General features: G+C 35.1%; 1 protein-coding gene across 1 annotated transcript; it reads left to right on the plus strand.

The window, feature by feature from the left end:
* The first annotated feature begins 1,459 nt into the window (after positions 1 to 1,459).
* LOC139852282 (putative F-box protein PP2-B12) lies at positions 1,460 to 11,461 on the plus strand. The gene is made up of 2 exons (XM_071841542.1): positions 1,460 to 1,943; positions 10,693 to 11,461. Exons 1-2 carry the CDS (start codon positions 1,512 to 1,514, stop codon positions 11,323 to 11,325), a joined length of 1,065 nt encoding a protein of 354 aa, XP_071697643.1. The 5' UTR covers positions 1,460 to 1,511; the 3' UTR covers positions 11,326 to 11,461.
* Positions 11,462 to 12,082: the final 621 nt, after the last annotated feature.

The following is a 12,082-nucleotide window of genomic DNA, read 5'->3' on the forward strand; positions in this document are numbered from 1 at the left end:
GCTGTCCTCGGTTACCTCTCTTCACTTCGCCCTGGTCTATGCATCCTCACGCATATTCAAGCATGGAGAGTTGTTTTCTTTTTCTTTTTTTAACTGTATTATTTTGTTAAGAATAAAATTAAAAATAGAGTTTGTTTGGTAGGTAGAAGTGGTAAAAGAGGAAGAGGAAGAAACATACTATATTTGTTTATTTTTTTGGCCACCACAACCACAAATCAGTGTGTGGTGTAGAGATAACATACGTATCATTTTTATAGTATAATAATGTAAGTATTAAATATTAAATATAATTGATAGAGTTATAATCCGTGAATCTAATAATTTGCTTCAAAGCTAACGAACTAATCAGAATGCGACATGTGTTCCAACAATTACATGTGAATGAATTTTTTTTATAAATTAAAAAAAAATGTCGAAATTTTTTTTCTTGAAAACATTTCTTTTTAAATTTTTTTTTTAAAAAAACAAAATTAAAATTAGCATACCAAATCTAATCACATATAATTATAAAATCCAATCACAAACTCAATCACCATTTGATTCTACATGTCAAATCCAATCACATGTGATAGAAAAAAAAAATTAATTTTTTTTTTCAAAAATTATAATTTTGTTTTCAATATTTTTTTTCAATCCCATTTAATTGTATTTGACATGCAAAATCACATGTGATTGAGTTTTACAATCATATGTGATTGACATGCAGAATCACATGTAATTTACTGCATGTCAAAGGCAATCACATGAGATTGAAAAGAAAAAAATTAAAAAAAAAATTCGAAAAAAAATTTCACAACAAAAAAAATTGTTTAATTTTTTTTTAATTACATGTAATTGTCGCGTCACATATCGCATCCTGATTGGTGTCTTGAATCTTAACTTAAAAGTTGAATTCATTTGAATATTTCTCATAACAATAATAATAACAATAATATAACAATAATAATAATAATAATTGTGAATCTCATGCTTGAAAGTGATGTTGATACCTAAAAGACACCAATCCGGCCGTTCGAAAAAAAAAAAAAGAAAACCAAACTACATCATCCAATACCTTTCAACAGCTTTTATTCGCTCTTTCATCACCTCTCACTTGCCGCTTGCCCCCTTTTCATCCGCTTTTACAAACACCACAAAATAAAATAAAATAATAATAATAATAATAATAATAATAATAATAATAATAATAATAATAATAATAATATAATAATAATAATAACAATAAATAATAATAATAATAATAATAATAATAATAATAATAAATAATAAATAACTGGTGGTTGAATGATTATGACCCTGGCCTTCCATAGTGGAGGTCATGAGTTCGATTACAGGCATCTACAGTTATCCACTCATGGCCACGGAGGTTCGCCTGCAATGACTCCGGGCTGCTCGCGTAGCGAGTAGTCGCCCTAGAATTAGTCAAGTTGACCGTTTGGATACCCGGGTTAAAAAAAAAAATAATAAATAATAAATAAATATAATAATTTAATCCTCTTCACCGCTAAGCTATGTCACAAAAATTAACAATCTTTATACACATATATAAACACCCACATAGAATAGAAAAGCATATAATTTCCATCTGGGTATTAAAAATGGGAGGTGGTTTATTGATATTAGATCATAATGAACCAGAAAGTAACGAACTTGATGAAGAATTTGTGAGCAATTCACTTGAATCATTGCCGGAAGGATTTGTAGCAAACGCGTTATCACTTACGAGTCCTAGAGATGTTTGTAGGTTATCGTCGGTGTGTTCTGTTTTCCGATCAGCGGCGGAGTGGGATGCTGTTTGGGAGAAGTTTCTGCCGTTTGATTATCAGAAGATTGTGACGGAGACGGTGGATGGTGGCGTCGATGGTTTGGTTCGGTTGGGGTCGAAAAAGGAAGTGTATCTAAGTTTGTGTGATCGCCCTGTTATTATCGATGGTGGTAGTAAGGTTAATTCTTGATCTTTTTTTTTTTTTTTTTTTTTTTTGAAAAGCAGAATTTTATTAATATAACACAAGAGTACACACAGTAGGCTATAGTTTACATGCCTATCTCAACTTTAGTCTCAATATATACATACAGTAGTCATTGTTGCTAAGGTAGTAACCATTGACACTATTACACAAGAAGACTGTTGGAAATTTAGTGTAATGGAGGGATTTAATCTACACTTGTAAATGGGTTAGGAGGTACGGAGTGTACACCCATTAAGTGATAGATTGTCCGGACCCGAAAGTGGTTTTCCATTATCACAAATTTGAGTGATTACGGAAATATTATTCCTGCACTAGGTGAAACATCTCCATCGTGGAAATAAAACAAACAACTTTATGTAAAGGATTTGTTTTAGATTTGAAAACGATTTCCTAGATTTGGTTGTGGAAATAAAACAAACAACTTTATGTAAAGGATTTGTTTTAGATTTGAAAACGAAATTAGTTAGTGAAACATCTCCATCGTGGAATAATACTTGTTTTTGGGTGCCTATAAATAAGTACTATCATTTATGAGAATAAGATATACGAAAAACACCTTAATACTCTTATGCAAAAGAGTTCTTGTTTACTGCCAATAACAAGAACTAATCTCTGTCTTATCCCAAAGTGATATTCGTGTAACCCAGGCAATAAGGGTCTAATAATTACTTTCGAAAAGTGATACCACGATTCAGTGATTTATTCGGCTATCGATTATTTTACCCTACACGAAATTTCAATAAAACCTCCAACAATCGAAAGTAATTATTTGTTATAATCGATGGCGGCTACGATGAAACACATGACGGCGAATTTCTCCAAACTTGATAAGTTTGAGGGAATTGATTTTAGGAGATGGCAAAAGAAGATGCACTTCTTTCTGAGCAGCATGAGTGTGGTGTACGTACTCAGCACACCAATTCCTGAAGATCATGGTGATGATGCTACTGTTGAACAAATTCGGAAAAGGTGCAAGTGGGAGAACGATGACTACATCGCTAGAGGTTTAATCCTCAATGGTATGGCTGATTCCCTTTTTGATATTTACCTAAATATTGAATCTGCTAAAGAACTATGGGACTGTTTAGAAACCAAGTATATGTCTGAGGATGCTTCTAGTAAAAAGTTCCTTGTGAGTAATTTTAATAATTACAAGATGGTCGATTCTAGACCGGTCTTGGAACAATACAATGAGCTCATTCGTATACTTGGTCAATTCACACAACATAAGATGAACATGGATGAGTCTATTCAAGTCTCAAGCATAATTGATAAACTACCTCCATCTTGGAAAGAATTTAAACATTCTTTGAAACATAAGAAGGAGGAGTTAACTCTTGTTGAGTTGGGTAGTCATCTGCGTATTGAGGAATCCCTCAGGTTGCAGGATAATGACAAGCCAAAGAGCAACGAAGTTGCTGGTACGTCTGTTGTCAATATGGTGGAACATAAAAAGTTCACTAGTAATAATGACAAAAAGGGAAAACGTAAACATCAAGGTAATAACAAAGTTGATCCTAATAAGAAGTCTAAATTGACTTGTTGGAAGTGTGGTAAATCTGGACACTTGAAGAGGGATTGCAAGGTTATTTTTGGCACTAACAATGCTAAGGGATCTAGCACAAATGGTTCGGGCAATGGTTCGAACAACCAAGCCCCAAAAGGTCAGAATATATTTAATAATTCAATTGAGAATTATTATGTTTCGTATATATCTGAGATTTGTTTTGTGCAGGATGATGATGTTGCGTGGTGGGTTGACTCTGGAGCTACTATTCATGTATGTAAGGATAGATGTTGGTTCAAGACTTACGAGTCGGTGACTGATGGATCAATTCTTCATATGGAAAATGAGTCAACAGCCTCTATTCATGGACGTGGTCGTGTGGATTTAAGTTTTAGTTCTGGAAAGATTGTTTCTTTGTTTAATGTTTTGCATGTACCACAAATTAGAAAAAAATTGGTTTCAAGTAGTATGTTGAATAATTGTGGTTACAAGCAAGTTATTGAATCTGACAAGTTTGTTCTATCTAAAAATGGTTTATTTGTTGGATTTGGTTATTTGAGTAATGGAATGTTTAGACTAAACATTGAACATGTAAGTGTTGATATTGCTTGTATGTCTACTACTAGCATAAATAATTCTATTCTTTGACATGCTAGACTAGGACATGTACACTTTAAAAGAATGCAAGATATGTCTAAAGATGGATTAATACCGGCCTTTGATATGAACAATGAAAAATGTAAAACGTGTATGTTGACAAAGATCACTAAGAAACCTTTTCAAAATATACATCATGATACTGAGATTTTAGAATTAATACATAGTGATTTATGTGATTTGCATGCTACTCCTACTTTAGGGAACAAGAAATATTTTGTAACTTTTATTGATGATGCTTCTAGGTTTTGCTATGTTTATTTGTTACATACTAAGGATGAAGCATTAGATAAATTTAAAATATTTAAAACTGAAGTAGAATTACAACAAAAGGCTTTGATTAAAAGACTTAGAACGGATAGGGGAGGTGAATACATTGACCAATCGTATTTCCAATCTGTTGGTATTATCCATGAGACCACAACTCCTTATACTCCACAACAAAATGGTATATCTGAAAGGAAGAATAGGGTCCTCAAGGAAATGGTTAATTCCATGTTATCCTATTCGGGTTTAAGTGAAGGATTTTGGGGGGAAGCTATGTTAACAGCTTGTTATTTGCTTAATAGAGTTCCTAACAAAAGAAACAGGATTACACCTTATGAACTTTGGAATAAAAGGAAACCTAACTTGAATTATCTTCGGGTATGGGGTTGTAGGGCGGTCGTAAGACTGCCTGATCCCAAGAAGAAAAGTTTAGGTGAAAGAGGTATAGATTGCATATTTGTTGGATATGTTGAACATTCCAAGGCATATAGGTTCTATGTAATAGAGCCTAATGAGTTTATCTCAATCAATTCTGTGATTGATTCAAGGGATGCAATCTTTGATGAAAATCGATTTTCATCTATACCTAGACCAAAGGATATGATTCCAAGTAACAATGGAATAAATAAGGATTGTAATGATGAAGTCTTTGAAAAGGCTGTTGATCAGTCACTTGAGATTCGAAAAAGCAAAAGAAAAGGGAAACCTAAATCATTTGGACCTGATTTTCAGTTATACTTAATTGAAGGTTCCAGGGATGATGTTTCTACCCAATATTCGTATTGTTTCAATGTTGATGATGATCCTAAAACATATGATGAAGCAATGAGGTCTCAGGATGTTGCATTCTGGAAAGAGGCAATTAATGATGAGATGGATTCCATCATGGGCAATAACACTTGGGTGTTAGCTGATCTACCTCCTGGTTGCAAACCTTTGGGTTGCAAATGGATCTTCAAAAAGAAGATGAAGGTGGATGGAACTATTGAAAAGTTCAAGGCAAGGTTAGTCATTCAAGGCTTTAGACAAAAGTCTGAAATTGACTATTTTGATACTTATGCTCCTGTGGCACGTATCACTACCATTAGACTGCTGATTGCTTTGGCTACAATTCACAATCTGGTTATTCACCAGATGGATGTGAAGACAGCATTCTTGAATGGTGATTTGGATGAGGAGGTTTATATGAACCAACCTCAGGGCTTTGTCATGCCAGGAAATGAAGGCAAGGTGTGCAAACTTGTGAAGTCCTTATATGGTTTGAAACAAGCACCTAAGCAATGGCATCAGAAGTTTGATGAAGTGGTTTTATCTAGTGGTTTTAAATTAAACCAAGCAGATAGATGTGTATATAGTAAATTTTTGATGATTCTTGTAAAGGAGTTATAATTTGTCTATATGTTGATGACATGTTAATCTTTGGGACTGACCAAAGTCAGGTTGATTTAACAAAAGAATTTTTGTCATCAAAATTCTCCATGAAAGATATGGGGGAGGCTGACGTTATCCTTGGCATTAGGATCAAACGTGAAAGCAAAGGAATTTCGATTTGTCAATCTCATTATATTGAGAAGGTATTGAAAAAGTTCAATTGCTTTGAATGTATTCCTGTGAGTACCCATGTTGATCCAAGTGAGAAGCTTATGCCTAATCAAGGTGAAGCTGTATCACAACTTGAGTATTCTCAGGTGATTGGCTGTTTGATGTACGCCATGACTTGTACAAGGCCGGATATTGCTTTTGCTGTGGGAAAACTGAGTAGATATACTAGTAATCCTAGTACTCATCACTGGCAAGCAATTAGGCGGGTACTGAAGTATTTAAAGAAAACTATGGCATATAGTTTATCTTACAGTGGATTTCCTTCTGTAATAGAAGGATATTCTGATGCGAGTTGGATAACCAATATTGAAGATCATTCTTCAACGAGTGGTTGGGTGTTCTTGCTTGGGGGAGGTGCTATTTCATGGGCTTCTAAGAAGCAGACATGTATTACCAACTCAACGATGGAATCTGAGTTTGTTGCTTTAGCTGCTGCTGGTAAAGAAGCAGAATGGCTTAGAAACTTGATCCATGAGATACCATTATGGCCTAAACCTATAGCACCCATGTCTATCCATTGTGATAGTGCTGCGACATTGGCAAAGGCTTATAGCCAGATGTACAATGGAAAATCTAGACACTTAGGTGTCAGACATAGCATGATTCGTGAACTCATCATGAATGGGGTGATTTCTATAGTGTTCGTGAGGTCACAACAGAATTTAGCTGATCACTTGACGAAGGGATTGGCAAGAGACTTGGTTGACAAGTCTGCTGTGGGGATGGGTTTAAAGTCCACAAAAATTTCTAATTATAAGTTACCCAATTCCCTTCCAATGAAAATTAGAAGTTGAATTCAATGCGGAAGGCTTATATTTAGAAATTTGGAGTACATAAATTTTATATCATCCCAAGGTAAGGTATGTACTCGGACCTGCTGAAGGTGAGGTTGAAGTCTAGCTTCTTAACAGTTCATTTGAAAAAGTGCAAGAGCAGGTGCATGACTGAAGTGAACTACCTATGTGAATGTGAAGTTTTGCCGCTTCAACAAAGCTTGGACTTTTAGCTTTGGATACATTCATGAAAGGATATGGACACATGGCTTGTAAAGTGTCAGGATAGCTTTAGAGTATTTGAAAACTTATGTGTATATTATTTTCAGTTATTCAAATGGGTTGAAGGGTTCAATTCTTAGAACACCCTGATTCTCGAATATTTGGAATGTGTAATGTACTAAGATGAAAATTCAATCTTCAAGATATTTTCATTTAGGCATAAGTTTTTGTTTTAATTTGTTTAATTCTCATGAAACGAATTGCACTAAATTGGGGAGGATTGTTGGAAATTTAGTGTAATTGAGGGATTTAATCTACACTTGTAAATGGGTTAGGAGGTACGGAGTGTACACCCATTAAGTGATAGATTGTCCGGACCCGAAAGTGGTTTTCCATTATCACAAATTTGAGTGATTACGGAAATATTATTCCTGCACTAGGTGAAACATCTCCATCGTGGAAATAAAACAAACAACTTTATGTAAAGAATTTGTTTTAGATTTGAAAACGATTTCCTAGATTTGGTTGTTGGAAATAAAACAAACAACTTTATGTAAAGGATTTGTTTTAGATTTGAAAACGAAATTAGTTAGTGAAACATCTCCATCGTGAAATAATACTTGTTTTTGGGTGCCTATAAATAAGTACTATCATTTATGAGAATATGATATATACGAAAAACACCTTAATACTCTTATGCAAAAGAGTTCTTGTTTACTGCCAATAACAAGAACTAATCTCTGTCTTATCCCAAAGTGATATTCGTGTAACCCAGGCAATAAGGGTCGAATAATTACTTTCGGAAAGTGATACCACGATTCAGTGATTTATCCGGCTATCGATTATTTTACCCTACACGAAATTTCAATAAAACCTCCAACAAAGACTAGAAGGATTGTGCAACCAAGTATGCCAAATCAATTTGCCTCGATTTACATCTTTTCGCGATCCATCCATAGCTCATGACTTGTATCTCACTTAGTGCCACCGGACTCGTCCAACAATTATTTCTAAAAACTTTGTGATTTCGATTTTTCCAAATTAGGTAACAACACGTCCACTCAACCGCTTGCCAAATCTTTGCCCCTAATGTTGACATTGCACGATTTGCATGACCTTTGAATAACTCGTTGATGCTCAAGTTTGTCACTCCACCAAATCCCCACCAATCATGAATCTTAGACCAAATCTCAAGGCTTAACGGACATAGGACGAGAGAGTGATCAACCGATTCAATCCCGCCATTGCAAATTGGGCAACGAACGGAATTTAAGTCGATTCCTCTTTTGTCCAATTCCTCTAAGACCGGGATACGTCTACGTCTCGCTCTCCACACTAAAATCTCAACTTTTTTTGGCACAAAATTGTTCCTCAAAGTCTCCAAACTATTATTACTAACTTGAAGGGTATGAGAATTAATAATAATAGTGAGAGCCTTAGTGGAAAAAGTACCATTATTTGCAAGCCTCCAAACCCATGAATCAATCTTCCCATTGCCACGATGATGCTGTAGCAGCAGGCCTTCGAGTTGCAGCAGCTCGTTAGCTACACGACCACTAGGCTGCCGAATCCATTCCCATTTTCCCACGATTTGCCTACCATCCCACTTTGTACGAGATTCGACATTAGCTTCAATATTTGAGTCCAACCTTGATAGCCTTTTGAATTTGTCCTTTAGTGTTCCATCAATTAGCCACGGGTCGCTCCAAAAGGAGGTGGAGCAACCGTCCCCAATTGTCTTCGTGAATGAATTCCTGAAATTAATACCAAGGATGAATTCTTGATCATTTGTTTATTATTGATTTATTCTATTGCTTATTTATTGTGTTTCTAATGATAGTTTATTTTTAGTTATATCGAAATTCACAGTTTTATTAGTAGCTTACACAGTAATTAGCAATTTGTATTAGTTATTTATATCGAAATTTGCGAATTTTGACAGAATATTGATTTAAAGTTTTTTGGTTTAGCGAGGAAATTCTTCTATGAACATAGAAGGTAAAAACTCGCGTAATAAGCCCCTGAGCGCGAGATCTGGTACCGGGTAAATTGCGCATTATGCGCACCCTCTAGTTCTTTTTGAACAATTTGACATAGCCAGGAATTGAACCCGAGCGGTGTGCTTCATTGGTCAATGCACTTTACAAAGTTTCTTGTTTGCCTTCTAATTTTTTTATTATAAAAAAGTCAAGAGTTTTATAGGTAATGGCCAGCCAAAAAGCCTGTTGATACTTCTATGTGGTTATTGTGTTTGTTTACTTAGAGAGGTTTGAATTTGAATAGGGTTTTTGAGAGGATTAAGTTTGTGATAAACATTTTCAAAATGTTGAGAAAGAATCTTAAGTTTACAACTTTTGCTTTGTGTTGTTAATGCATGGAAGGGACTCATTATTTGCTTAGACAGAAAAAGGAAAAAAGAAAAAAAAAATAAAAGGAAAAGAAAAAGAAAAATGGTCTTTGAGTACTTAAGAATTACCCTAATCTAGGAAGACAATTTCAAGATATAATATGTATTGCTTTTGGCATGATGTTAAATGGGTAATAGGTGAAAGGACGAAACCCACGGAGGGAGAGTATTTTTACTCAGATGTATGTGACGGCCGGGGTATCCTGTGACCGCTAGGCCATGTTAGTGACGGGTTTTGGCAAGATTGTAAATGAGATCCTTTATTTGGTTAGGATTGAAGATTAATAAAGCTAATGAGAGCTCCAGTATGACCAAATCAAAAACTATAAGTTTGGTAACCGTGATTTCAACGTGATACGTCATGGAGATTATCGTACGTAAATTGATGGAATATGTAAATTAAGTCTTCATGTATAATAGGCTAAGTTCTATAAAAGTAAATCATGTATGTGCACTTCGTTTGCATATCACAGTGAGACATTACTACGTTATCTTAGATCAGGTTTGATCTATGCTGTCATTTGCTGTTGATTTTCTTATTTTCTCTTTTCTTGATTCTTGAAAGGGAATTGATACTTGTGTTTTATCTTCAACTTTTTTTTAAAATTTTTTATCTTATTCTTTAAATCTTTAAAACATCTTGTATTCGGGAACTATAATCAGAAACTAAATATAAGAACAAAAGTAAGGAATACTATGATTAACAACCAGATACCGAAAGGACTACATCTCTAATTGTATTACTTGATTTCTACTTCTAATACAAAATGAGTTTATATAGATATAATGATGGCATATGAGAAGCCTTAAGACTAATATAGAATTATCTACCACTAACTACATATTTAATACATTTAATGCATATTTAATTCTTTTTTTTTTTGTTTGAACGGCAAGCTTTGCATCAGTGTATCATTTATTTCAACGACACTCATCATTTGCGCGCACACACACACGCGTTCGGGAGGAAACCCGAATTGCATTACAGAAACCCGATCCTTTAACCGTCCCGAGGGGCAGGCGGACCGGGTTTGAATCCTGAATGGATTCAGGAGAAAACCCCCCTGAGGTCAATCTGGATATCCATATTTCAGGCAGATTAATTAATAGGATGGGCAGAGCGAGGCTCGAACCCATGACCTAACCCCCAGCCCCAACACACAGGTGAAAGGGATGCCGTTGAAGCAATGCGTCGTTGTCAATGCATATTTAATTCTAACACATCTTTATTATAAATCTACAAAGATTCAGATAGTAGTTTTAATAAATGAAAGTGATTTTGTACAGAGTTTTTGGTTGGATAAATGGAGCGGGAAAAGATGCTACATGTTGGCTGCACGAGACCTTTCAATCGTTTGGGATGATACTCCTATGTACTGGAGATGGATATCCGTACCCGAATCAAGGTTTTCCGAGGTAGTTGAACTCATGAGTGTTTGTTGGCTTGAAGTTCATGGTAAGATCAATATTTCCATGTTGTCAATCGATACTTGTTATGTTGCTTACCTTGTATACAAATCGACACCAAACACTTATGGTTTCGAGCATCACCCTGCTGAAGTTTCTTTCGGGTTACGTGATGTCATTACGCCTGAGGGTCAAATGAAGAAGATGTATCTTGACCCCGAAGTCTACCAAAGTCAAATATACGAGCATGGGCACGTTCAAGAGGAAAAACTTGGAAGACGAACGGGCATGTTTAACCCTTTTAGACGTTTGGGAAGTCAGTGTAATGTGCGACCTCCATTAAATGGACCAAAACGGAGGCCAGATGGATGGTTAGAGATCGAACTGGGCGAGTTTTTAAATGAAGATGGGAAACAAGGGGAGGTCGAGATGAGCGTGATGGAGGTGAAAGGAAGAAACTGGAAAGGTGGTTTAATAATTCAAGGGATTGAAATTAGGCCAAAGGCAAGTTAAGATACCATTATTAGGTTTTTATGGTCATTTAAAGTGTGATGCTCCATACTTTGTACTTAAGAGTTGATTGTTTATGTATAGTAACCGAATTTTATGGTTAGTATTGTATTTATTTGTAGTGAATGAAAGTATACTTGCAGCCTTTTCTTTTTTCATTCAACTGTAACATGATTCCTTTGCTTGACACTTTCTTTTATCATTCTTAATATGGATGGGTCATGTTAGGTCAGGTTTGGGTCAAAACAGGATTGGTAGGGTTGTATTGGGTTTGGGTCAGAATGCATTAGGTCAGCACTGGGTCAGATCGGGTTGCTTTCAACACTATTATCTTGGGTTCTTATATGAAGGAAAAAGGCATAAAAGGGGCACAAAACTTGCCCAAGCACAGCTCAATGATGTAACCAAATGGGTCTATGTATGATTAAGTTTAATAAAATTGAAGGATTAAGCACGGAATGATTCAACGGTTCAGGATGACATTAACCTATTAAGTGCTTGACAAGGATTATGAATGAGCAATTTGAATTATGTAAAAAAATGTATTAATCTTTTACATGAATAAACAAAAGAATATAGATGTTGATAAGAGTTCACTAATATAATCTATAATTTAACGAGGGTATTAAAGTAAATAGAGGTGCTGATGGAGTGAGAGAGTTTTCCAGCTCGGAATGATTTAATACACAATTTTTTTGTCATTCACCATCAATCATCATTTACAGTTTACAAACAAACACACTTGAGATACTGAACGGTT

The sequence above is a fragment of the Rutidosis leptorrhynchoides genome, chromosome 6, assembly GCF_046630445.1.
Source record: "Rutidosis leptorrhynchoides isolate AG116_Rl617_1_P2 chromosome 6, CSIRO_AGI_Rlap_v1, whole genome shotgun sequence".
Classification (NCBI taxonomy): Eukaryota; Viridiplantae; Streptophyta; class Magnoliopsida; order Asterales; family Asteraceae; genus Rutidosis; species Rutidosis leptorrhynchoides.

What these genes read in the sequence shown, in the direction of transcription:
- LOC139852282 (XM_071841542.1), top strand. Translation starts at nt 1,512, where the DNA reads ATGTCACAAAAATTAACAATCTTTATACACATATATAAACACCCACAT. An exon ending in TTATCGATGGTGGTAGTAAG is followed by an intron (nt 1,944 to 10,692) that starts GTTAATTCTTGA and finishes GATTTTGTACAG; the next exon opens with AGTTTTTGGTTGGATAAATG.